The sequence below is a fragment of the Nyctereutes procyonoides genome, unplaced genomic scaffold (assembly GCF_905146905.1).
Source record: "Nyctereutes procyonoides isolate TBG_1078 unplaced genomic scaffold, NYPRO_anot_genome, whole genome shotgun sequence".
Classification (NCBI taxonomy): domain Eukaryota; kingdom Metazoa; phylum Chordata; class Mammalia; order Carnivora; family Canidae; genus Nyctereutes; species Nyctereutes procyonoides.
Window position 1 is genome coordinate 34,476,686 of NW_026575048.1, and position 26,906 is coordinate 34,503,591.

General features: G+C 53.4%; 2 protein-coding genes across 2 annotated transcripts; both read left to right on the forward strand.

Annotated features, from left to right (window-relative positions):
• The first annotated feature begins 1,808 nt into the window (after nt 1-1,808).
• ASTL (astacin like metalloendopeptidase) lies at nt 1,809-22,527 on the forward strand. The gene is made up of 12 exons (XM_055327148.1): nt 1,809-1,860; nt 2,714-2,842; nt 4,810-4,871; nt 6,154-6,244; nt 6,694-6,811; nt 7,573-7,754; nt 10,168-10,249; nt 10,337-10,491; nt 15,270-15,664; nt 16,270-16,311; nt 20,372-20,479; nt 21,628-22,527. The coding sequence occupies exons 1-12, from the start codon at nt 1,809-1,811 to the stop codon at nt 22,525-22,527; spliced, it is 2,316 nt and encodes a 771-aa protein (XP_055183123.1).
• Nucleotides 22,528-22,532: 5 nt separating this feature from the next.
• ADRA2B (adrenoceptor alpha 2B) lies at nt 22,533-25,864 on the forward strand. Its single transcript, XM_055327361.1, has one exon. The coding sequence runs from the start codon at nt 22,758-22,760 to the stop codon at nt 24,090-24,092; it is 1,335 nt and encodes a 444-aa protein (XP_055183336.1). The 5' UTR covers nt 22,533-22,757; the 3' UTR covers nt 24,093-25,864.
• Nucleotides 25,865-26,906: the final 1,042 nt, after the last annotated feature.

Here is a 26,906-nt window from a genome sequence, read left to right on the forward strand (position 1 = left end):
ATGTACAGTAATGTTAAGCATATTCAAGATCTCCAGAACTTTTCTATCTCGCAAAACTGCAACTCTATACCCATTAAAGGACAGCTCCCCGTTTCCCCCTCCACCCAGGCCCTGGCAACCACCCTTCTACTTGTTGTCTCTGAATCTGACTATACGCCTCATATAAGTGGAATCACACCATATTTGCCCTGTTGTGAAGGGCTTATTTTGCTTAGCATAATGTCCTCAAGTCAAATTGCATTTCTTTTTTTAAAAAATATTTTATTTGTTTATTTATGAGAGGCACACAGAGAGAGAGAGGCAGAGACATAGGAAGAGGGAGAAGCAGGCTCCATGCGAGGGGCCTGATGCAGGACTCTACCCCAGGACCCTGGGATCACAATGCGAGCCGAAGGCAGATGCTCAACCACTGAGCCACCCACATGCTCCTCAAACTGCATTTCTTAACTCAGAATCTGTTTCTCTACCTCAGCAGGGTGATTTTTTTATTATTTTACCAAGCTCTCATCTGAAGTGGCCCATCCATACATTTTTACATACATTAATACCCTGCCTGGGCAGCAGGGGCATCTCTCTGTTCTCTCTGTGATTCGGACTCCTCTCTTTTGAGAAATGCTGGATTCCACGCATGACAGGATGCTGAGAGGCATTTGTGGACAGTAGCTGGTGACCCTACATCGGCTGTCACTTCCCTTCACTGGGCATTGGTGAGGGAGGTCCCCAATCCTTCACCTCCACGATTTAAGTCCAGGGGGCCCCCTTGGTGACCAAGTATTGAGAATGGGCCTTTTTTTTTTAGATTTATTTATTTATTTATGATAGACACACACACACACACACAGAGAGAGAGAGAGAGACAGAGGCGGAGACATAGGCAGAGGGAGAAGCAGGCTCATGCCGGGAGCCCGACGCGGGACTGGCAGGGCCAAAGGCAGGTGCTAAACCGCTGAGCCACCCAGGGATCCCCGAGAATGGGCCTCTTGAGAGGCCAAAGAGCATAGAGGAGGAGGAGTATGGATAAGGAACTTTAGTTTCTAGATCTGTGAAATGGGGATAAATGCCAATTTTGTAAGGCTGTTGTGGGGATGACAGAGATAGTGTGCATGCAAGGGTCTAGGTATCCAAAAGTTCCTCCTCTCCACATGAGAGTTCCACCTCTCTTCTCTGGGGTGCTGGTTACGCCGGGCGTTCAGTGTGTAAACTTTTCCTGATCCCTGCACTTGATTGTCCACTTTCCTATGTGCACACTGAAGTAAAAGCTTATAAAAACGAGTGACCTTTTCCTCCTTCTGCAGACAGACTGGCGGTGCCTCAGGGTCTCAGGCAGCTTTTCCCTTTTCTGAGTGTGTGTGGGTGGTGGTGGGCAGGAAAGGGGTCTCCCCATGTTGGAGCATCAGGTCCATTCCAGCTTTCCCCTCAGCACCCTTCTGTGATGTTTCTCTGCCCCCTGGTGGTGGGAGAGGACCGCAGAAGAGGCACACTCCCAAGGGGTACCCTCAGTCCCTGCAGACTGCTTTGTTCCTGGCTTCTCACCTTCTCCCCACTTCAGCCAGGCTGGGAAGGATTTGAACAGGGTCCGGAAGGCTCCGGCCTGGGCTGGGGGTGGGGGACACAGGTAGGGGCGGGCAGGGCTCCAGGTGGAGTTGATTGAGACAGGGCTGCAGGTGGAATTGGTTGGGCTGGGGTTCCAGGTGGAGGCTGGAGAAGCTGCTATTTAAGGGGTGGGTGGTGGTGGTGGTGGCTGGCCTGTCCCTGCTGGGTGTTTGTGCTTCTGCTTGCAGCGGGGCCCGTGGGGACCACCGGACAGCATGAATATTGGAGGCCTCTGGCCTTGGGTGATGGGTCTGCTCTTTTTGCCGGGTAAGTTGGGTACTTTGTCTTTCTCTTCTCGAGTTTTGGCTCCAGCCCACGCCAAGTGCCTGTGGGTAGAGGCGAGCAGGGTGTGGCTAGAGCCCGCAGGGATCTGAATTGATCTGAATAGCTCAGAGAATGGGCTGCGGATGTTCCCAGAAACCGGTTCCGAGGGGTGCCCAGGGGAGGCCTCCTGAAGACCCTGAAAGCCTACGGCAGCGTCTGGCAGGAGGTGGCAGGTGTGGTGCTCCGGATGTCCTTGTTCTGCTGGCGTGCCAGGCTTGCCCAGCCCGAGTCTGTTTTCCAGAGGCTTGGGCTAAGAGGGGAGGCACGGGACAGGGTCCAGGCTACCTACCTGTACCACCTTCAGTGTTGTATCTGGGGCCTCTCCCTGTCTCTCTTCTGCTCCCCTCCCTATCTCATACACACAGCTAGCTACTCAGGCCTGGGGCTGCTTTTTAGAACCCAATGTTGGTCCCCCTTTTTTTAAATTTTTTATTTATTCATGATAGACATAGAGAGAGAGCAAGAGGCAGAGACACAGGCAGAGGGAGAAGCAGGCTCCATGCCGGGAGCCCGATGTGGGACTCGATCCCGGGTCTCCAGGATCGCGCCCTGGGCCAAAGGCAGGCGCTAAACTGCTGAGCCACCCAGGGATCCCCCCAGTGTTGGTCTCCTTAAAGGAGCTCCTTCCTCAAAGTTGTCTAGGTGTTGTCACCATCTGGGACTGAGGGGAGGCCAGGCTACTTTCTGGAGAGCTGCCTTTGTCAAGGGCCTGGCTCCCCCCTCCCCCATGTCCTGTTGCCCTCTTTCACTAATGAGGGCACTTTGGGCCTCATGTATATCCACCTGTCTGGGCCAGGTCTGATCCTAGGAGCACCCTCAGTCTCTAGCTCCCCAGAAGCATGTGGAACCAGCTTCTCAGAGGACCTCAACCCTGAGGAGGAGACCCAGACATCCTGGGACAAGGACATCCCTGCGATTAACCAAGGTGAGGTCACTGTGTCTTCTTGTGGGGTGGAGGGGCTCTGAAATTGTCCCTGTAGTGTGGGGAGGACCATGCTGAACATGCAGATGAGCAGAACAAGCTGGAAATGTGCCAGTTTACTGGGTTAGCAGTTCTTAGTTCTATGGACAACTGTTTTTTTTTTTTTCCTTAAGATTTTATTTATTTGAGAGCGAGAGAGAACGAGCATAAGCAGGGAGGAAGGGCAGAAGGAAAGGGAGAAGCAGGCTCCCTACTGAGCAGGGAGCCCGATGTGGGGCTCCATCCCAGGACCCTGGGATCAGGACCTGAGCCCAAAGCAGATGCTTAACTGAGCCACCCAGGCGCCCTCTGTGGGCAATGCTTAAAAAGTGCATATTTCTGTATCCTGGATTGTTACTTTTATCAGAAATGAGAAAAGCTTAGGTTTTAAAAACTGGCCTGATGGAAGTATGGGTCTTTGGGCTGCTTCAGGTGGTGTTGAGCTAAGTCATTAGTGGATTGTGTGAAAAGATGGCAGCCACCTGGGGCAGGATTGTGTGCAGGTGTGAGGGTGTGAGCTGGGGGGGGTGGTAGACCAAGCAGCAGGAGGCCCCAATCCTCCCTGAGTGGGGATCTCAGCTGAAGATAGAGAATGTATAGATAACCTGGGAAGAAGCTGTGGGGGGCGGAGGGGGGAGACTGGAATTTGGGGGCTGGAGCTGAAGTGTTAGGGGGACCAAGGGGTGACCTTGCCTGGAGGGATGAGAATCTCCCCACACATAGTTCTGCCCTTTCTCTGGGAGCCCCAGCACTGGGGAGCGGGGCAGGGCAGTGTGCTACCTTTCGGTGACTGTGACTGGTCCAGAGGTGCTAGAAGCTATCTGAGGCTCTCCCGCACTGACTTTTCAGCACCACGGAGGACACCCCGGCGGGGCTGTGGGAGGCCCAAGAGTTCTCCAAGGTGCCCTTTACGGGGAAGCATAGGCCACCTGCAGCTGCCGGGAGTGCTGGCTGCTAGGGCCTCACAGCTGAGGGCCCTGCTGGGCCCTGGAAGCTACCCTCCCTCCCCTGCCAGGGGCCCTGCCTGGGATGCCTGGAAGCTACCCTCCCCTGCCAGGGCGACCCACGGTGACTCCCCCTACGGCCCGGGGGAGCCCCCTGCCTTAGTGTGGAACAAGTCTGGTGCCATCTGGGGTCCAGAGCTCCTGGGGGATCTGGCTGAGGCTGCAGTCCAGCAGAGCCTGGGTCTTCCCCACTTCCCCAGCACCCCCTCAATAAATCACTCGCAGGTACTTCCCTGTTTAGACTCTGCATCTAGAGAGCCCAACCTAATGTACCTTCAGGGCCAGACCCTTTTCTAGGGTTCCTCGTAGGGCTGACCTCTTAGTAACGAGGCTGTGGAGAAGGGCTGCCAGCTGTGGCAGAGATGGAGGCTGGAGAGAACAGTAGAGGTGTGCTGGCATGGGGTGGGGGGTTAGTGGGGAGAGCCAGAGGGCCAGGCTCGTGGGAGCAGACCCTGCCCTTCTGTGGTGGTACAAGCTGGAATTGGTCACCTGTCACTGTGAGGGCCCCGAATACCACACAGATGGGTAGGAATTAGATGGAGGGTGGTGGTGAGGAAGGGCAGGAGAGCCCAGGGCATGTTCCAGAGTGGGGAGGCGGGGATGACCTAGGGGATAGCTGGAAGAAAAGGCCAATCCTGATTAGCAGAGAGACTCCAATGTAAAGGGAAAAAATGGGACTAGATTTGCATGGGTTAGAGGAGCCACGGACTGTGCTCTAGCAAGAGAGCTGTGACTGGGCTGAGAAGCCTCATGCATGTTTGTGGACTGGAGACTCTGAGGGGCCGTGTGACTTGCCTGAGGTCACACAGCCTCCAGGCCCAGGGAAGTTCCAGCTTCAGAGTCAGGAAGGATAGACTCTGGGCCTGTCCCTAGAGTCTGGATTCGGGGGGGGGGGGCATGGGCTTACCCACATCCCTCCCTTTCTAGGGCTCATCCCAGAGGAAACTCCAGAGAGCAGCTTTCTCCTCGAGGGGGATATCCTTCGGCCAGTGAGTGTGAGCATGTACATAGAAGGGTGTGAATAATTTCACAGATAGCATGAGAGGCCTTTGAGTGTAGCCTCTGGTGTCATGGGAGCAGGACATGTGAGGAATCGATCTCTGTGGCTTGTAGCTTGAGAGAGCTTTAGCTTTTTGCTAAAGTCATGGTGAATATTCTAGAAAGAATTAGCCAGACTGAATGGGAGGGAAGGTAACATCTGCAGTGGTATGGCAGTCAGCCTGGGAGGACTTCCTGAAGGAGGGAGTTTGAGCCTTCAAGATCCAGCAGTACTCTGTCCAGGGGAGGTGCTCAGAAAGTATTGGAATGAAGAGCTGAGCGCAGACTGGCAGAGGGGCTGGTGGGGCTGTGGGGAAGTGGTGGTGGTGAACACTGGGGGTGGTAGCCATGGTCTGGGGAAGTAATGCAGGGGCCCCGTCCTGGTGGGAAGTGAGGGGTAGAGTCAGAAAGGGAGAAGGCTGATGGGAATTGGGGTGATTTGCCCGGGAGGCAAGAATGCACTGTGTTCAGGAGAACAGGGCCATCTTTTAAGAGACTGGGTGGGAGAAATATCTTCCTGAACAGGACAGCTACCTGGTGAGAGCAAGACCATCCTGCTGTTTGGAGGTGGCCCACCGATGGCGCAGCATGAGGCTGGGCTGAAGAGCCAGGGGCTGGGCTGGGGATGGTGGGTGGCGCGAGGCCCTGTTCTTGGTCACCCAGTGAGGACAAAAGAGTAAGAGCAGAATCCAGTAAAACTCGTGGTAGCCAGTGGGGCAGGACCCACTGGGGTGCCATAAAGCCTCTGCTTCAAAGGGTTTTTTTGGTTGGCAGAAGAGTTGAAAAAGGAGTTGCTAAGGCCAGGAGCGTCGCCTTAACATCAGCGTTACAAGGACCCTTCCTGGTCTTTGGACATTCAGGGATGCTTGGCCGACTGCTGTGTTTCAGGAAGGATGGGGCTGCTGCTGGAGAGCTGAGCTCTTCTGAACCAGCGTCCCCCCCCCCCCCCACCAGCTGGCGCTCCTGTCAGCCTCTCTAGGAACAAATGTTTTGCTCTCTTTGACAGAATAAGTTAGTTTTTTTTCTGTAGAACAAATGGTCCTGCTCTGTATCCTGACTCTCCTAGCAGGCCCGGATGTCCCACCCATCTGTTCCCCCCCCACCATACCTGCGTCCTGCTTCTCACACCTTTAGGGTTCTTGTGGCCTGAGATGTGGCAACTCTGGGGGGGGGGGGCAGGAAGCTTGGCTGGCCTGTGTGCCCAGGGGTCCCTGAGCCGCCCTCTCTCTTCAGAGTCCCTTCCGGCTGTTTTCCACTACCAGCAACAAGTGGCCTAAGAACGGGGAGGTTGTAGAGGTCCCCTTCCTGCTCTCCAGCAAGTATGGTGAGTGGGCATGTGCGCTCAGTCCTGGGAGCTGCGGGCCAGCCTCTGTACTCCCCTGTGTAGTCTGGGCTCCTCTCAAGTCTTCTCTCCTCTGCCTCTAGTTACCTTCACCACCCAAGAGCCCTTCCACAAGAAGCCTTTATTCCCGAGGGCCCCGGGGGGCTAGGAGGGCTAAAAGCCTGGAAGAGCTGTTGGGGGTACATATAAGGACTATTGCCTCTGCTTCCAGAGGAAGGGACCCACCCAAGGTTGCATAGCCAGGGCCTGTCTGGGACCCAGCTTCCCCTGTTACCCCCCCTCCTCCTGTGACACCCAGGCTGCCCTTTCTTGACATTCTATCTTGGAAGAGTGACTGGAGGTTCCATTCCCATCCTGCATGTGGCCTTCCGAGGGGTCATAAGGGCTTTGGGGTCTCTGCTGGAGGATCAGCCAGGATGTCACCTTCCCAGATAAACCCAGCCGTGAGGTCCTCCTGAAGGCATTTGCAGAGTTTGAGCGCTTGACGTGCATCAGGTTTGTCGCCTACGAGGGCCAGAGAGACTTCATTTCCATTATCCCCATGTCTGGGTAAGTGTTCCTGGGCATGTGTAACCATGCCCAAGCATGCACACACAGTGGGGGAGTTCTTCCGCTTTCTTTGGAGTTCAGCCTGGATTTACTGAAGCCATCGTTGAAAACCTGTTTCTGGGCCTGTCTTCTTAGGTCCAAAGCCACCCTGCCCACTGAGTGGTTTGCCGGGTGTGAGCTGGACCTAGGGTGGAGAGGGAGGGGGACGTGAGGTGCTTGACCCTCCTCACAAAAACCCTTCTCTGAGGGGACTTCATGGTCTGGTGAATGGGTGTGGCTTTTGTGGGACCCACTTGGCCTTGGATCTGGTCCTGCAGGGCAAGTGCCTTACACTGACACTGGGCAAGTGCCTTAACTTCTGAGGCTCTCCTGCCTTGTCAGTGAAATGGGGATGATGGAAATACCCATTTTCTAGCTTGTTAGGAACCTAAGATCCTGTGTGAAAGCTTTGACTTGGGGACCCTTGCATGGGGATGTTCATTCAATGAGCTGCTATACCATCATTGGTGCTCCTCCCTGTTCCTACATCTTCTTGCACCCCAGGCTGGGAATGGGATTCCAAGACACCTATTTCATGGATGGCAGTGAATGGACTTGGGAACTGCAAGCCTGGGGCCAGCATGCAGGATAGGGACTACCTGTTGGTGCTCATTCATCCCGGGACTGGGCGGGGGAGGGAGAGCGGGGAGGGTGAGAAGGGCCTAGGTATGCTCTGGATCTCGGGGCTGGTGCCTACCCATTGCTCCCTTGTGGCCCTGCAGGTGTTTCTCCAGTGTGGGACGCAGTGGCGGGATGCAGGTGGTATCCTTGGCACCTACCTGTCTCCAGAGAGGCCCAGGCATTGTCTTGCATGAACTCATGCATGTGCTGGGCTTCTGGCATGAGCACTCACGGGCTGATCGGGACCAGTACATTCGTATCAACTGGAATGAGATCATCCCAGGTAAGCCAAATCGTGCACAGCACAAACTGACCCTAGGATCCTGGGGGTAGAGGACATAGGCCAGGCCTGAGTTGTAGGCCCCTTCAAAAGAGGTTATACAGCTTTCCCACCACCTACCTGTCTACCATGGGGGAAGGTGGGGCTCCTGCTTCTCTGGAGACCTGGAGGTGGTCCAGATACTACTGCTCTGAGCTCCAAGCCGTCCATCTGTCTGCCCATAGTCCTGCCTGAGCTAGGGCATCACTATATTGCTTTGTGTCACCTCTTTTTCTCACGAACACAGCCAGTTACCTGAGGATGGAGTTAGTGGTATCCTTTTACCCTTGTTCGCTGTGTATTCAACTAGCAGTCCTGCATGTGCCAGACATTGCTGTGTGGGGTTGGGGCAGGGGCTGTGTTCTAGCTGCAAAGGTTGAGCCAAGACAGGAGCTCTAGAAGTAGTAGGCTGTGTATGCCAAGTGTCTGATCCTAGAGGCTGAGGACAGCAGAGCAGGGGCTGAGTCCTTGTGAGATGAGCACTGATGGACATATGGGACAGGAAGTGTGGGGAGACCACATCCTTGAAAGGTGGGCTGTAGCAGAGTTGACGCTGGCTTGTGGAGTGGGCCGCTGTGTTGGATGCCAGTGAGCAGGAACTGTGTGCTAGGTGTGGCACTGAGTGCTGGGCATCTGATCTCAGTAATGGTGTCTCCCTTGTGGGGGGACAGCCAGATTCAAGAGGTGAGAAGAGTAGAGACAATTGGCTCATGAAGGAGGGAAGCAGAGGAGATATGTGATCAGGAGTTTGGTCTGGGGAATGTGAGGGTAAAGGGGAAGGTTTGGAAGGCTTCCTGTAAGCGGAGAGCTCCTGGCGTGAGCACCTCTGCTGCTGTTGTGGGTGAGCCAGGTGAAGTGGTTGGGGGAAGGTACTCAAGAGACTAGCATGCATGGGGCCCCGGAGAAAGGGTGTCTTGTTGGGGGGACTTAGCTAGCACCTTATAATGAGACAAGGGATGAAACTTGAGATTTGAAATTAGCCTAAGGAAAGGGGTGATAATAGTGACTATACCCTGAAAATAAAGACTATAATCCTTCCAAGTGCTCCTGGAATACTTGGGAAAACATACCATATGATAGAAAAACTTCAAATTTGAAAAAGTTAATTCAAATGTTTTGATTGTGATACAAAATAAAAATAACCAAAACAGTCTCCTACTTAGGAGTTTTAAAAAACAATCTTTTCTTCTAGCTCCAGGGTTAAGGAATTGCAGGAATTCTTAAAACAAAAACAAACCCAACATACTAGGACCAATGGTTCCCAGCTAACACAACCCTCAGGGAAAATGTGTAGACTAAAATACTTATATCAATAAAAACAAAAAAAAATTAAGCATTTCAATCTTCAAGAAGTAAAGCAGGAGAGAATAAAGTTAAAGACAGAAATTATGAATTAGAAAACCAATAGCACTCATAAACTGAAATGGTTTTCTTAAGCAATTTCCCCCATTATTAAGAATGAAGAAAAATGAGAATACATCGGTATAGTTATGTACAGAACAAATTGCTAAGATATACAAACTAATAACCATAATTAATTGGTGTGTGGGGGGTGGGAACTCCGAAGGGGGATGGAGTGGGAGGCTTATTATAGATCAACAGTTTTTGACTTTTGAACCAGATGAATATGTTGCCTGTTTAAAACAGTTTAATATCTTAGGGGTTTTTAATAGAAAGGATTAAGAATTCTCTAGAGGCAGGTGTGGAAGAGGCTGGTTGGGCCTGGGAAGGTTGGGGGAGTAAATCCAGAAGGTGTATCTGTTGTTTCAGAGGCTCATTGTGAAGGGCAGGAGAGCAGCTGAGGGAGGGAGTCTTGTCCCTCCCAGGCCTAGGGGATCCTAGTGATGGGGGAAAAAGTGGGTGTTCTGGCCAGTAGAGAAGTGTTGAACTCAAACCTGGGAAGTGGGTGTGTTGGTCAGAGGAACAAGGTGGCTTGCTGCTGAGGAGTGGGAGTTCAATGGCAGGTGATGGGCTAATGGGTCTCTAATGCTGGATTGAAGGGTTGGTACTTTATCTCACGGGCAGGGGACATTGAAGACCCCGAGTAGTGTGTGACTTGGTGGGAAGTATAGGTTCTACAAAGATAGTTGCAGACAGATAAGCTTGAGTGGAACAAGTAGAGTGAACTCTTTAGGAAGTCATGGGGTTCCTGTGTTTCCACATCAGCTAGTGGAGGTCTGGATCCTTCCTGGAGAGAGGAAGAGTAGGCAGTGAAGGCACAAAGGAGATGGGGACCAGGGACTAGTACTTGGTTGGGGGGTGCACATCTGGCTATGATTTGGACCCCTCAGCTCAATAGGTTACAGATCACTCCTCATTCTCCCGGCCCTCTTCCCTAATCACTAAATTTTGTGGGTTGTTTTTTTTTCTCTCCCAGGCTTTGAAATCAACTTCATCAAATCTCGGAGCAGCAACATGCTAGTGCCCTATGACTACTCGTCAGTGATGCACTATGGGAGGTGAGGGTCCCTTCTCCTTTTCTTCCTTCACTGCCCTGTCAGCCCCCCGTGTGATCTGGACTCTGGTCCCCACCTGCTGGGTTTCAGGCTTGCCTTCAGCCGGCGTGGGCTGCCCACCATTACACCGCTCTGGGCTTCCGATGTCCATATTGGCCAGCGATGGAACCTGAGCACCTCGGACATCACACGAGTACTCAAGCTTTATGACTGCAATCCTAGTGGTCAAGGCACCCATGGGAGAGGTGAGTGATGGGGTGGGGCAGAGTGATGGGAGGAATCTGGAGCAGGCTCCTATGTTGAAGTGGTGTCGATAAGGATGAAGAAGTAGAACTGAGGTTGCAGAGGTGAGCAGTGCAAAATCATCAGGGGTTTACTGCAGGAGATGTAGAAAAAGCATTTGAAAATTCTCATTTATGATTAAAAACTCTAAATAGGAGTAGAAGTCACTTTCTTAACTTTAACGTGGGGGTCTACCAAAAACCCAGAGCAAAAATCACTTTTAATGTTAAAGTGCTAAAATCAGGATCAAAAGCTTTTCCACTATTGTCCCATCTGTTCAGTGAAGGTCTTAGCCATGGTAATATGGCAAGAGAAATAATTCTGAGGATTGGGAAGGAGGCAGAAACTCACTACTCATAGATGATGGTTATCTACATTGAAAGCAACAAATAAGCAATGTGAATTTTATCTCATTCTTTAAAGATTTATTTGGGAGGGGAGAGGCAGAGAGAGCGAGAGAATGAATCTCAAGCAGACTTCTCGCTGAGCCTGATGTGGGGGTTGATACCATGACCCCAAAATCAGAACCTTAGCTGAAACTGAGAGTGGGATGCTCAACTGAGCCACCCAGGGTGCCCCAGGATTAAGAATTCTAAAAGGTAGATGTATAGGGAAGCCTGGGTGGCTCAGCGGTTGAGGGTCTGCATTTGGCTCAGGGCATGATCCTGGAGTCCCGGGATCGAGTTCCACATCGGGCTTTCTGCATGGAGCCTGCTTCCCCCCTCTCCCCCCCTCTCCCCCCTCTCCCCCCTCTCCCCCCTCTCCCCCCCTCTCCCCCCTCTCCCCCCTCTCTCCCCCCTCTCCCCCATAAAATCTTTAAAAAATAAGATGTATAGAACTATAACTTCTATATTGATTATATCAATAGTTGGAAATCAATTTTTAAAAACCCATTATAATTGTAATAATGTCCCAAGGAATCAAACTGACAGAAGTTATATAAAAAGTTCTTTTTTTAAAAAAAAAATTATTTATTTATTCAGTCAGAGCGAGAGCGAGGCAGAGACACAGGCAGAGGGAAAAGCAGGCTCCGTGCAGGAAGGACTCCATCCCGGGTCTCCAGGATCACACCCCGGGCTGCAGGTGGCACTAAACCGCTGCACCACCAGGGCTGCCCTATGAAAAATTAACCTTAAAGATTCTTAAAGATTCCTAAATACACAGAGACATGTATCCTGTTCATTAATAGAAAGACAATGTAAAACTCTCAATTCTGATCTATAGATTCAATCAATTCCCATTGAAAATCCCAAGAAGATTTTTGGCAATCTTGACAAAGTGATTAAAAACATGTATATAAAAACACAAAAGGCAGATAATAGCCAAGCTACTCTTGGAAAAAAAAAAATAGAGGGACTTTTCCTAGTAGATATCAAGATATGTAGTTTATAAAATACATTTATAGAAACATAACCCATATAAAAAATATATATGTAGGCTTGAAATGATAGTATATAAAATGGCTCTATAAATGCATAGCACTGGTGCAAGGACAGACAACTGCCCATTGAAACAATGGAAAGTCCATAAATGAATCCTACTAAGAAGTGGAATTTTGATAAAGGGGCATTGATGATCATTAGGGAAAGAATAGACTAGCAGTTAAATGCCTCTAGTTATCTTCTTTTTTTTTTTTAAAAAAAACCCAACTCCTTATGTACAAATACATTTCAGATATATAGATATATATATCTAAATATATATTTTTATATATATTTTATATATATATATATAGGCTTACATATAAATAGAAAAACGTTTAGGAAAAAACATAGTAAAATATCTTCAGGACCATAGGATAGGTAAGAATTTCTTAAGACAAAAGCAAATGAAAAAATTGGAAATATTAATGTTAACAACTATTAAAATACAGTATAACTATTAAAAGACCATGAAATTACAAGTTACAAATCAGAACTTTCGTAACCCATAGCTAGTTGTATCCAAAATACATAATATATATTATATAATATGCATAATAAAAAAAACCTGGAAGTACAAAGTAGAAAAACAGGCAAGAGACCTAATGAGTATCTTACAGAAGAAACCAAATGAGAAGTAAACGCAAGATATTCAACCTCATTCATAATTCAGGAAATGCAGATGAAGACCACAATTTTATCATTTTACACCCCTTAAATGGCATAAATTTACAAACTTGACAACACCAAATACTAGAAAAGAATTATGGAATAATGATCATGTTCATATCCTGACAAGAGTTTAAATTGCTACGACTGCTTTGGTAACAGTTTGATACCTTCTAAAGTTGAAGTGTGTATATTCCGTCACTTAGGTCATCTTGCATGTGCACCCCCCAACCCCAGCTCTAGGTAACCGTCCATTTACATTCTGTCTCTCTAGGTTTGCCTATTCTGGAAATTTCATGTAAATGGGATCCTACAATACATGACCTTTTGTGACTGGCTTCTCTTAGCATTTTTCAAGGCTCATCCATATTGTAGCTTGTAGGAGTCCTTATTCTTGTCAAATGACACTCCATTGTCTGGATAGGATATGTTTGTTGAAAGATATTTGGTTTATTTCTCCTCTTTGGGTAGCATGATTAATGCTATTAATGTTCATATACAAGGCTTGATGTGAACAGGTCTTCTCCTTTGGATATACACTTAGGAGTAGATTGCTGTGTCCTATGGTAACTCCAGATTTAAATTCTAGATTGTTTTCCAAATTGGCTGCATCATTTTTCACTCCCATGGGCAGTGTATGAGTGTTCAAATTTCTCCATGCCCTTGCCAACACTTGCTATTATCTATTCTTCAGATTATATCCATCTTAAGTGGGAATGAAATGATATCTTGTTTTGATTTGCATTTCCCTAATGATCTCTTTATATGCTTATTGGTCATCTGTATATCCTCCTCAAGAAATCTGTTTAAATCTTTTTGCATGTTTTTCATTTGGGTTGGGTTGTCTGTTGCTGAGTTATAGGATTTGTGTATTCTAGATACATGTCCCTTATCAAACTTTCTCTCTATAGGTTGATGGTGTCCTTTGAATACCAACCTTTTTAATTTCAACGGGGGTCTAACTTCTCCATCCTTTAACTGTGCCTTTGCTGTCCTAACTAAGTAGCTTTTGCCTAACCCAAAGTCATGAAGATTTAATCCTAAATCTTTTGTGTGGGACTATCCAGTAGTTCTAAGCACCATTTCTTATGCTGTTCTTCCCCTACATACTATCAAACATTATATGCTTTATTTTTTTAGTTAAAAATAATAGATGTGGCAAGAGCCTTGTGGGTAACTACCATGAGTAATGGAATTGGGAGGTGGCTGGAAGGGGCTGTGGGTCAAGAGAAGGTTTATAATGATGGTAGACATTCAAGTATGTTTGGATGCTGAGATGATGACCCATTGGAAAAGGAAAAAGGGTGGATTCAGAGGGTGGAGAGAAGAATATCTAAAACGTTTAGGTAGGGGCTGCTCTTGGTGGATAGGTCTCCAAGAATATATCTGAGCTTCCTTGGACCTAATGAGAAGGAAGACAGGAGCAGACCTAACTTTGCATGTGGATCTTGATGTGCAGATGCATGGGCTTTGGAGGACTTTGGCCACAAAGCATGACATGAAGTCACTAGCCTGGAGGTTGGGGAGAGGGGGATGGATGTGAAGGGAAAGGTGTGATGCTGCTGACTAGGCAGAAGAAGAAACCAGTTAGAGATCCCCTGTGGGGCTGTGGGTGGGGCTGGGGCAGCTGGCAGCCAGGTGGAGGCATGGCATAAGTTAACAACTTGGTTCTTCAGGACTGGGGTTTTGTGGGCAGGTGTGACAGAGGAAGGTACTTGAGGAATAATTGTAGTGAGGACCGTGGAGCCCGAGTCAGGTGCAGAAAATAGTCTAGAAGTGAAAAGGTGGTAGAGCAGGAAGACCTTGGGGTCCATGAGCTCAGTGGGGCTGCAGAGGTGTGATATTTAAACAAGTGGGCTGGATGTACAGGAGTGGGCTACCAGGCACTGAGACTTCTGTAGTGGTGGTTTCTGGTATTGCCCAGGTCTGGGGGAGGGAATGAGCTGAGGTCAATGCGACGAAGAAGGAGAAGAGTCCCTGGTTGCAGCATGTCAGCTCTGATACAGTCAGTGTCTGTTGATGGAAGACTGGGTTCCTCGTGAAGCCTTTGGTGCATGGGCAGGTGTGACAGGGGTGAGAGGCAGCACCAAGAGGGTGGAGGGGCCTGGCCAGATAACCTGGGCTTAGGAAGAGGAGTTCTACAAAGGAACCAGCAACAGCCATGGCCCAGGAGTGGCAGTGAAGAGCAAGGAGGACCCGTCCTCCTGAATGCATGTGCTTGATGGTGATGGAGGGGGTTGCACATGTGGGAGAAGTTCTGTAGGAGGCCTCAAATGCGGGGTGAGAGGCATGGTGTTGCTCAGTACGGAGGGTCCCAGGAGGTATTGGGCTAGTGAGGGCTGCAGTGCTATCAGCCCTCAGCTATCTGGTGAGTTGACCATCAGCAGCTTGGGGTATGGGCAGGAGGTCATGGAAGACCCCTGGGGCCTGACTTTCTGGTGGCGACTAATGAGCCAAGAGGGGAGGGAAAGGGATGGTTCAGTAGACCTTTAAGTGGGAATTGAGAACTTAGGTCCTAGCAGGGGTGTGGCAGGTTCGGAGCTGAGCTAGACCTGTGAATAAAACTGAAGATGGCTCCAGCTTTCTATAGCTGGGCCACACATTTTCCTTCTGTGATTCTGGCACATAACCTCCTGTCTTTCCTGCTTCAGGGTTCCAGCCCCACAGCGATGCTAGGAGCCCTACTCCTGCCTCTAGACCATACCTGCAGCAGCTTCTGAAGGCACTGTTGGCACAATCTGGGAGCCCCGACCCCAGTGGCTCCAAGGCAAGAGGCCAGCGTGTGGTTGCAGTGCCCGGAGAGAGCCCCCGTAGCTGGGAGCTCCCTGCGCTGAGGGAGGTGGGTGGGGAGGCCTCTGCAGGGCTGCTTCAGATCCCAGCTTCCTCCCTAAACTCACGGCCTGGAGCAGGTGTTCCTGGGATTTCTCTAGAGACCTCCTGGCTGGCCCAAGTGCCCTCTGTACCCCCAACCACAGCTCCAGAAGCAGAAGACCAGCTGATGCCCAACCAGGACGCTTTAGGGAACTCAGCTCTGCCAGGAGCTCGTGTACCTGGAAGTCCTTTCAGGGGGATGCCCAGAGGTCAAACCTGTGGCTTCTGTCCCCAAGTGGGAAGGGCATCTTCTGTCTAGAGTAGCTGGGTTGTGTAACTCCTGGCCTTACCGGGCAGTACCCTGTCTTTCAGCCCCAATCTGGCTACCATCTCTGAGGTCTAGGACTCTCCCTCTGCCCCTTCCTTTTCTATATATTCTCCTGAATGATCTAGGGGACAAAGGGGACTTCTAGGTCTATCAGGAGAAGGCAGGCCTCACAAGAGACTGGCTGTGCCTGCTCTCAACTTCTGCCCTAGCCCTGGAGGCTGCTGGGAAGGGGAGGTGATACTCTCCAGGAGACCAGGGGTCTAGAGAGGCCTGGCGGAAGCAGGTTCCAGCCCTGAAGGCCCCTGGGAATTCTCCTCTAGGGGAGTCCCAGCCCCCTAGCATGCTAAGGTACTGCCTCTAGCTCTCCCTTGGGCCTGAACTTAGGGGGAAGACTATGGCTGGGGCCCTGGGAACAGCCTCACATCTCTGATGTTTGGGTGCTAGGAATATTACCCTGCAGCTGTAGCCTCCAGCCCCACTCCCCATGAGACTTTCTGCTTGCTCCCGTGCAGTGGTGGAAGGTTCCCGCTGCAGGGATGCTGCCCTATGGGTTGGTAAGGAGGGGTGGAAGCCCTCCAGCCTTGCACAGTGGGGAACTCAGCCAGAATGTGAGGCTCCTGGACACAGGATTCAAAGTTCCTCTCTACCTTGCTCTCCTGTTCCTGGAAGCCTTCCCCCATACCAGCCAGGGACTTGGCCAGAGGAGGCCCTGGACGGTGGGAAGGGGCTGGGAGGAGTAGGTGGGGGTTGGGAGGTAGAGGGGTCAACCTGCTGTTCTTCCTTTAGCAAAGCCCTACCCTTAGCTCCTGCTTCCTGGGGGAAGGCTATCCCAAGAGTGAAGAAAGTCTCTGGCCTTGGGGAGAAAGTATTCTTGTGGCCTGCTGGGAGCCCCAGTTGGAGTAGGAGGGAAGTAGGAGCCTGTGTCCTTGCCCTATGGGGCCCAGTGCCTCTGATATTCTGGGGAGAAGGTAGAAATAAAATTGGGTACTTGCTCCAGGAGCCAGGTACTGGGCTACGTGTGAGTGCATTTAATCCTGTTGACCTGGGAGGGGCCCTTTGGTGGTTATACCCACTCTGGGAAACAGGTGGACATGGCTGGGGGAGCAGGGCTGCGGCTTGCAGTGCTTTGGTTCTGGGGAGGGCTTGGCCTTTGCCAGCCCCTCAGGGGATATGAGGGCTTGTGTGCAGGAGGCTGGAGCCTCTTGCCCTCCATCCATCTTGGGTTTCAGTCTTCAATCAGGGATTTTTCTCAGACTGAACAGGGTCCTGGTCTCAGGGATTAGCAGCAGGGAAAGGTCATGGGGTGGGGAACACACTGTCCCTCTACCTCCCTCTGGACCTGAGAGTATTGTCTAGGTGAGTTTAGAGTGGGTGGGTGCTGGGAGTATCTAGCCATGTTCCTAGCATGGTGACAGCTCCCCTGGGAGATTCCCAAGCAAACATTGAGAGTGTATGTAGTGCCCCCATTTATCAGAGAAACAAGTGACTGCCTTACCACCTTAGAGACTACCCATGGGTCTCAAAGTAGAGACCTCTGGTGCAGGGCTGGGTATTCTTGGTGACCACACTGGGTCAGAGGAGAAGTGCTCTGTGCCCTGTGAGGCCCTCCTAGCTCTCAGAAGCTGTGCATCATTAGCCTCCATTAGGATGTGGCTTTTGGATTCTCCAAAATTTGGGTTATTTTGGGTGGAGGGGCTGGCCAAGCCTCATGGCTCAAGGGCAAGAGTGTTTCCTCCCTCATCTTTGGGGGTGATCAGGGATGAGGCTGTCCTTGTCCCCCCCTCCCATGAAGTCACCTAGCACTACAGACCCCATTCTCCAGGCCTAGTCCACTAGCCCCACTCTGCCCCTATGGTCCAGCCTTGGCTCAGCCTCTGAAGTCCTGGAAGGGGGGTGGGGTATGCTAGGGATGAAGCCATGGGCTGTTAACTGGAACCCGGTGGCTAGCAACCCATCTCAGGCTCTCTGGCTTATTCCCTAATCCCCCAACCACATATTTATTCATTCGACAGAATCTATTGAATTAGGTGCCAGGCTGGCTATGCTCTTGCCATTGGGATTAACCCAGTGAGCAAGGCAAGGTTTCCATTCTTGTGGAGTTTATTAAGATTTTGAAAGAGTGAGGACGAGAGAGTACAGAGAGAGGGAGAAACAGGCTCCCAACTGAGCAGGGAGCCCGAGGGGGAGGGCTCCATCCCAGGAACCTGGGATCATGACCTGAGCCACCCAGGTGCCCCTCTTGTGGAGTTTATTTGGGGGGTGGGAGAAGGATGGACAGTAAATAAGTCCTCAGGGATTGATAAGTGATGGGGGGAAGGGGAATATTCCTTTAGGTTGTTGGCATTTCACTGGGACCTGAATGATGGAGACTACACCGTGGAAAAAGTCCAAGGAACTAGTCAGTGCAAAGGCCCTGAGGCAGGAGGGAGTTAAGGTGTGAGTGGAGGGATGAAATGAGGTGGAAGGAGGTGGGCAGGGTTGGAGAGGGATGATTTTATTCCAAGAGCAACAGGGAGCAGTTGCTAGAAGATTTTTAAGGAGGGAAGTGATGAGCTCTAAGCTCCTAAAAATCATCCTATATGCTCCATGGAGAATTGACTGGAAACAGGGAGAACAGGTGGAAGGGACTACAGTTGTGCAAACCAGAGTGATGGGGTATGGAAAGGGGAAGAGTGAATGCTTTTGGAGCATGTTTTGGAGGTTGAGGCAACCACATTTGCTATTGGATGTACACGTGGGGACACCACATACAGCATAGAGCCCTCAGGGTAAGTGAGGGAGTGTGTAGGCTGAATGAACCTGGAGTTCAGGGCAGGAAATGTACTTCGGGGAGTCCTTAGCATCTAGAGGGAGTTATAGGCCTGGATGAAATTACTAAAGAGTTTGGGTCCAGAATAAAAGGGAAAAAGAAACCCTAGCACTGAACAAGGGTGCTGCAAGATTAGGGCAGCATTAGTAGTGTTTTTGTGCCTTATAATTGTTGTGGGGGTGGTCCTGTATTTTCTAAGTTCAGCATCCTTGGCTTCTACCCACAAGATGCCAGTACCATCCCCCTTCTTTTTGTTGTGACCATCAGGAATGTCTCCAGGTACTGGATTGCCAAATGTCCTTGGAGGAGAAAGGGCAAAATAAAATCACAGAATCGGCGATTGGGAGTCTGGGGTAGAAAAGGAGGTTGAGAAGGAAGGGAGCCTGTAGTGTTCTCAGGGAAGGGACCAGTCTGTTGTCTAAAATGTTGCTGAGAAATTAGGACACACTTGATGGCATGGAGTCACGAATGACCCACCAGGAGTAGATTCAGTGGAGGACAGGGTGCAGACACCCAGTGGAGGGTTAAGGAGCGAATGTGAGGATTGGAGAGAGTGCAGTGAACAGTTTGAAACAGCAGCAGCTGTCGGGGGGCACAGAGGGCTTCCTGGGGCATGGGGGTGGCCCTGGATCAGGGGAGGAGTGACAATGGAGGGTGATGATTGCAGGAGTAGAGTCCTGGAGGACAGGAGAGGGTTTGGGACACATGCAAAGGTCCTGCCCTCCCAGCAGAGATGGAACTCAGTTGTAGGTGCTGGCAGGGGGTGCGGGTCGTGAATTTCTGCTTGAGGGATTTCATCTTCTAAGTCTGGGGCAAAGTCACAGCTTGGAGTGGAGGAGGGTGTGCAGGTGAGGAGGATGAGCAGGATACCGATTCTGAAGGGGAAAGGTGAGCACACTAGGAAAGTCTGGAGATTTGTGGTTATGACTTTAAAGCAAGGCCAGTTGATGCGGTGAGTGTTTTGCTCCGGAAAAAGCAGCTGCTTTGGCAAAAGCAGGGTGGATGATTTAGGTCTGCCCAGGCTTGGGGTTTTGTCAGGTGAGGTGAGATAGAGGAGAGGGTGATGGACTTGCATTATAGAGAGCATGACTCAAGGGTCTGGGAAGATGGGGAGGATAGGGTCCTAGGGATTTGAAAGGCTGGGGCTTCTGGGGAGAGCTAGAGTGTGAAGCCCAAGTGGGCATCCTCCCTATGGAGCCCTGGCACAGGAGAATCTGGAGCCACTCTTTTCTCTCAGGCCTGGACAAGTGGCCCCAGGGCTTTCAACTAAGGTGGCACATCTTCCACAGCAGGGATGGGACCATTGTCCCTGTTTCTTTGGAAAAGATGGTACTAGGTCACCTCCCCTTCACCCCCATTCCGAGGGCATCCCTTAGGGACACCTTCATCTGGACACTACCTGAGAGAGGCTTGTGTTATGTCATCCACTGATGCCAGGCTGCCACTCCCCCTCATCATTTAGCAATCTTGGCCAGTATTAGGGACAGAGAAAGGATGTAGTGCTCAAGTCGGGGTGGAGAGTGATATGGCAAAGCCATATGCCACCACCTCAGTACATCTGAGTGTGAAAGTGGTACTGTGTACGTGGAGTCAAAGAACGTGGACATTGGGGTACCTCTTTCTCCCTGGGAGGGCAAAGGGTGAGAGGTGAGGGCCTTGGAGAGAGGGCTCACCAAGCACAGAAGGAACAAGCTCCTGGGAAGGACTGGAGATGTGGGAGCTCAGGAATGGTCAGGGACCACCACCTTCCTGGTGGGGCCAGGAAGGTGGCCCGTGCCCCTCACGGTTTTCTTCTCCCGCCGCAGGTGGCTGGGAATGCATTAAGGCGGCTCCTGCTGCTGGAGGCTCTGGCTCTGGGTCTGGGTCTGGGATTGAGGTCGGCCAGCCCCGGTGGAATGGAATGGCAACAGAAGGTCAGCTCTAGTTTGGGAAGAGCTGACTGGGAAGCCTTGCAAAGGCCCAAGTGGGGAGGAAAGGGCAGGGGAGAGAGTCTGAGCAGCCCCGACTGCAGCTCCTTTGGGGGTCCTGGTGCCTTTCAAGGAAAAGTTGGGTCAGGAAACACAGGGCTGATGCTGACTGCAGTGTCTGGGGAGATACCCACAGAGCCCCCGGGTCTGAGTATGGAGAGGGTGAGAAAGCGGTCCTTCAGTCCTTCCTCAGGGAAGGGGCCCCTGAGACTCCTCCAGCTCTGGCAACCACAGGCCCAGGCTCAGCCCAGCCAGCGGGTGGGGGATGCATCCATAAAATCTGTCTCCGGAGAGGTAAGAGAGGCTGGTTGTCCTCTCCCACCATCAGCTCTAGGAGTACGCGGACTTAGAAAGGAGCAGAGTAGGATGGCAGGAAGCAGGGACAGCCCTGGAGGGAGGAGCCCCTCCACTTCTGTGCAAGCCTGGATCGGGGTGAGACCGTGTAGGCACTGAGCGGTCAGTCCCCGTTCTGGTCTGGTTCCACGAAGATGAGCAGGCGGGAAGGCCCAGTGTGCGCGCTGCCTCCAGGCGGGATCCTTTGGAGGAGCCCTACTTTCAGAGGTGGCTTGATGCTTATTTATACAGAGGATCTCCTGCAGAGCCATGGGCTATAAATATGAGGCCTGGCTCTAGGCTGGGGTTACAACACCAGGGGCTCCAGGAGTGGTGGAAAAAAAGATGTGTCCTCAAGGCTGCCCAGAGTGACACTGGTGGCAGCGGCCACAGAGTGAGTAGGGCTGAGGGGGAGCCTATGGCTCTTGGAGTCAGGGATGGGGTGGGGTGATTAATCTGAAATTTCGTATCTAGCTCCTTCCACAGCCATTCCATATGTAGAGGAGTGAGCAGGATTGCGGGGGAGGGTGTGGGGGGGTTGGTCACAACACAAAGGGACGCTCCTACCTTCCTAGCTGCCCCCGACACCCACTTTTTCTCTGAGTTGTGTTAAAAAGCTGAGACTGGAGTCCAAGCCAGTTTTCCTCTTACCTTTTTGCCTTCAGTGAAGGAAACCGAGAGAGCTGCGGGGGGAACAGGAGAGCTGACGTCCTAAATCTTTGAGCACTCGCCTTCCCCACCGGCCTTGGGAACCTCCTCAGGGCCCCCCAGGACGCTGCGACCGGCGGGGCCTCCGGGTGCCCGCGAGCTGCAGACAGCGGGCGGCGGCAGGGGGCGCCCGCGACCCGGCCACGGACGCCTCCCAAGGCTCCGCAGGTCCGACGGGGTCCGGTCGGGGCAAGGAAGCCCTCGCGGAAGGGGCGCCGGGCAGTCTCCCCGCTCCCCCCACCCCACCCACTCGGCTTGCTTCTCCGGCGTGGTTCATTACGCCCCGGGGCCCCACCCAGCCACTTCTCCTTGGGGCCCCTGGGCGGCGGGGGCAGGGAGCGGCCGGCGCCCACCGTCCTGGCTGCGGTGCTCGGGCCGGGACTGCTGCAGAGAGGTCCCGCCTCGGTCCCAGCTCCCCGTTCGCTCCTGCAAGCATCCTTCCCGGAGTCCCGAGGACCCCAGACGCCGGTCGCCCCGACTTCCCGTGGCGCGGAGGCCGGGAGGAGGAGGGGCAGGAGCGCCAGGGCAGAGGCGCGGGGCGCCAGGGCGCGGGGCGGCTGCGGCGGGCCGGGCCTCCCGCCGGGCGCACCTTCCGCGCGCCCCGGGTCCGCCCGGCCGCGCCCCGCCTCCTCCCTGCCCGCCTCCCTGCCCGCCTCCTGCCCGCCTCCCTGCCCGCCTCCCGCTCCCGCTCCCGCTCCCCCCGCCTCCTCCCGTCTCCTCCCCCCTGCGCGCCCGCTCTCCTCGCATTCCCCTGCCGCGCGGGCTGCCTGCAGGCGCGGCTCCCGGCTAAGCCCGCGAGCCGACCCCGACAACCGGTGGCGCGGCCCCGGCTCGGCCGCAGGGCCCGGCGCCCCCGCGCGCGTCCGGCAGCCCCGCGGCGGGAGGGCTCAACTTTCCTCCGGTCCCGGGCGGGGCGGGGCGGGGCGGGGCGGGCCGGCGGCGGGGCAACTTGAAAACTTCTCCGGGGAGGACGGCGGGGACGCCGGTACCGGTGGAAGAGGATGTAGGAGGGCGGCGGCTGGCCCCTTTCCGCCCGGCCATGGGGCTCCAGCGCCTCCTGCGCCGCCGGGGGGCCGAGCCTCCCGTCTAGCCTCGCTCCGCAGGACGGTGCCGCCCCCGCCCCCGCCCCGGCCCCCGCCGAGCGCGACCCCTCTGGGCGCGCCCCGCCCCGCGCCGCCCCGCCATGGACCACCAGGAGCCCTACTCGGTGCAGGCCACCGCGGCCATCGCGGCGGTCATCACGTTCCTCATCCTCTTCACCATCTTCGGCAACGCGCTGGTCATCCTGGCCGTGTTGACGAGCCGCTCGCTGCGCGCCCCGCAGAACCTGTTCCTGGTGTCGCTGGCCGCAGCCGACATCCTGGTGGCCACGCTCATCATCCCCTTCTCGCTGGCCAACGAGCTGCTGGGCTACTGGTACTTCCGGCGCACGTGGTGCGAGGTGTACCTGGCGCTCGACGTGCTCTTCTGTACCTCGTCCATCGTGCACCTGTGCGCCATCAGCCTGGACCGCTACTGGGCGGTGAGTCGCGCGCTCGAGTACAACTCCAAGCGCACCCCGCGCCGCATCAAGTGCATCATCCTCACCGTGTGGCTCATCGCAGCGGTCATCTCCCTGCCGCCGCTTATCTACAAGGGCGACCAGGGGCCCCAGCCCCGCGGGCGCCCACAGTGCAAACTCAACCAAGAAGCCTGGTACATCCTGGCCTCCAGCATCGGCTCCTTCTTTGCACCCTGCCTCATCATGATCCTTGTCTACCTGCGCATCTACTTGATCGCCAAACGCAGCCACCGCAGAGGTCCCAGGGCCGCGGGGGCCCGCGGGGAGGGTGAGTCCAAGCAGCCCCACTCAGTCCCCACGGCAGCTTCAACCAAACTGCCAACCCTGGCCTCTCTGGCTGCTTCTGGAGAGGCCAATGGACACTCGAAGCCTACTGGGGAGAAGGAAGAGGGCGATACCTCTGAAGATCCTGGGACCCCTGCCTTGCCACCCAGCTGGTCAGCCATTCCCAACCCAGGCCAGAGTCAGAAGGAAGGCGTGTGTGGGGCATCTCCAGAGGAGGAAGCCGAGATGGAGGAAGAGGAGGAAGAGTGTGAGCCTCAGGCCTTACCGGCGTCTCCTGCGTCAGCTTGTAGCCCACCCCTGCAGCAGCCACAGGGTTCTCGGGTGCTGGCAACTCTACGTGGCCAGGTGCTCCTGGGCAGGGCTGTGGGCACCACGAGCGGGCAGTGGTGGCGTCGGCGGGCACAGCTGACCAGGGAGAAGCGGTTCACCTTTGTGCTGGCCGTGGTCATTGGTGTTTTTGTGCTCTGCTGGTTCCCTTTCTTCTTCAGCTACAGCCTGGGTGCCATCTGCCCACAGCACTGCAAGGTGCCCCATGGTCTCTTCCAGTTCTTCTTCTGGATTGGCTACTGTAACAGCTCGCTGAACCCTGTCATCTATACCATCTTTAACCAGGACTTTCGCCGTGCCTTCCGAAGGATCCTCTGCCGCCAGTGGACCCAGACGGCATGGTGAGCCACCTGCCCGCCGCCCATGTGGGGTTGGTGCCAGGTGGCACCAGGGCCACTCTGATTCTTCCCTGTTATGTGGCCACCTCCCTGGGGCTTTCTGGTCCTGCAGACCTCATCTTGGGAGCCCCCTGGGAGGGGCAGGGGCAGGGGTGCTGTTAGCAGGGGTCCATCTGAAGCCTCTAAAGCCAGGCCAGGTTAGAGCACTTCCCTCCCAGTACCCCAAAGCCCCTGCAAGCCCATGAGTGGGCTTTCCTTTTCTCCAGGACCCTGTGTTTCCTGGCTGGTCACTTGCTTGTGGTGGTTTTGATTCTCATCTTCCCCTGGTAAAGAGCAGGAAGCCAGCCTTCCACTTTTCCCAGGAGGACGTGCTGCTGAGGAGGAGACAGAACTGAGGGATCCATGTTGGATGCCCATGGTCCCCATCAGGTCCTGGGTGGGGGAGGTTATGGTCTGGCATGGTTTCTGGGCCTTCTTCCCTTTCCACCTACTTTTGGATTTGTAGCTCCTTTAAGGGCCAGAACCTTTTCTGGAATAGTTTCCTCACCGGGCACCCTCTGGGAGGTGGGCGTGTACCAGTGGATGCCTCGCCTTGGTGGGGTGGTCTGGAGGCCTGGCCTCTGCCTCAACAGGAGATCCCTGATCACTGGCATTCACCCCCTGCAAAAACCTGGCAACAATGGCTTGCCGCCTACTTGCTGCAGGAGGATGAAAGCCTTTGCAGAAAGCTTTGAGCTCCATGGGGAAACGCACTAGAGAACCAGAAAATGTGATTATTTGGTGACATAAAAAGCCCCTTTCTCTGTGTTTACCACCACCTGTCTTCCTATAGACTTTTGTTCTGTGCTTGGGGTGTGTGAATTCTTACCCCAAACTGGAAGGGGGGAATGATAGAACCACTATTTCAGTCAAAGGATTTCTTCGAGAACGCATTCTTGCACCTGCAAGGGTTTAGTTATTCTGCTGCATGACAACTTCTCGACATTTCACCTACAACACTATGGGGATTTTCAGTGGCTTGGGCCCCCCAATGGGGGAAAAGTCTTTTGTCATCAAGCAGGCTAATTGTTTCCCCACAATAGCTAAAAATACCCACACCATGGGAGCAGTCTGGGGTGAGAGCCTGGGATGGGTGACAGAGCTCCTGGGTGTGGTGCTGGGGCTGGAACAGGTGAATGGGGGCCCTGTGGACTCCTGCAGGAGCCTCCCACCAGAGCGCCCAGGCCAGGGCTCCAAGCCCCCAATGGGTCCCTGTGATGTATAACCGACCCTACTCTGGGTGGGGGCCAGTTGGCCATATCTGACCCAGCCCCATTGCTCTATCCCCCTGATGGGGCTCCAGGGGCCTCTCCCTCCTGGTTGTCTCCCCATCCCAGGACCCGACAACCAGAGCACTTGGGAGCATTTGAAGGACGTTTCCCCTTCTCCAAGGAGTGGCCCTGCTTTGACATTAAGCCAGCGGGTATCTAGTGTTGGCACAGTGACACTCTGGTGGGCCTGGCCAGATTTGGAGAAGTCCTGAGAGAGTTTTCTGGGGTGCAGGGAATGGAGAGGACCAAAGAGAGTCCCTTCTGGGGATAGGGACTCCCTCAAGCTCAGTGTAAGGCCTGGGCATGGTCTTGGGGCAAGGCTGGGGAGGCTGGGGCCAGGGGAGTGGCTGACTTGTGACATCTGCTGACTGGTCTTGTGTGTGTCCCATGGGACTCCTGCGATTGTGGCTGCCTGTGGCCCCTTTGTTGTGATATGCAGGTGTTTTTGTTTTGTTTTGTTTTTTTAAAGTCTGAGCTATTTTATCAATAAAGGATATTTTGTAATAATTGAGCTGTGTCCTTGTTGCCCAAAGGCTGCCAAGAGTGATTATTTCTCAGCTACTTGCATAGTATCTCTAAGCATGGGCTCCCTCCCAGGGCCACTTGCCCTTTCCTCCCCTAGGCGTGGCTGCCTGGTACCTACTTACCTGCCCACCTGCTTTGTCCACTCAGCATCCCTTATTGCAAGTCAGTGGGATGAGAGTGGCCAGAGTAGCCTGAGACTGGCTGCTTACCAAAGGAGGAGAAGAAGGGCTTCCCAGAGTAGGGGGTCTTGGGGGAAGAACAGGAGTACGCCAAGAAGCAAGATAGAAGAGGTGTTTATGACAAGGGACAGCATGTGCCAAGGGTGTGGTTTGGTGGATTCGAGATGGCTTGAGAGTCAGCCTGAAGTTAGCCCTGCCTTGTGGTCAGGTGTGGCGGCTGGGGGCCAGAGCAGGTCATCGGACACCACCCACAGGGGGCAGGAGGAGCCTGGAAGGCAGCAGGAGAGTGCTTTCAGCTGCTGCCTTCCGTAGGCAGGAGAATGGACTAGAGCTGCTCTGCTCCGGACTCTCCCACACTATGATTTGGTCACAAACACCAGAGTTGGAGGATCTGCAGATATCACTCCTATCAATCTCTTTGTTTCTCAAATGAGGCCTTTGAGACCCCAGGGCCACCCAGGGAGTTGGGTGAGGAGTTGGTCCACCAGGCATCCCGTTCCACCTCCGTGAGGGTAGCCTCTGAGGCCCAAGCCAGGTTGGCCTGGTTCTGAGGGCAGAGGAGGCCCCGGGGAGGGGTGAGGCCTGGGAAGGAAGGGCAGAGGGAGGAGCAGTGAGGCCCCAGGGTATGGTGATAAGAGGCCATCTCCCATATCCAGGATTCACATTTCCCAGGGCCATGGCTTCCGCCACAGGTGACCGATGGAGACTCCTATGTATCCACCATTGGTGGTGGACACGGAGACTTGATGAGAAACCACATCCTGGCCTGAGGAGCTCCCAGCAATTCCTACCAGCCTGGCTTTCCAA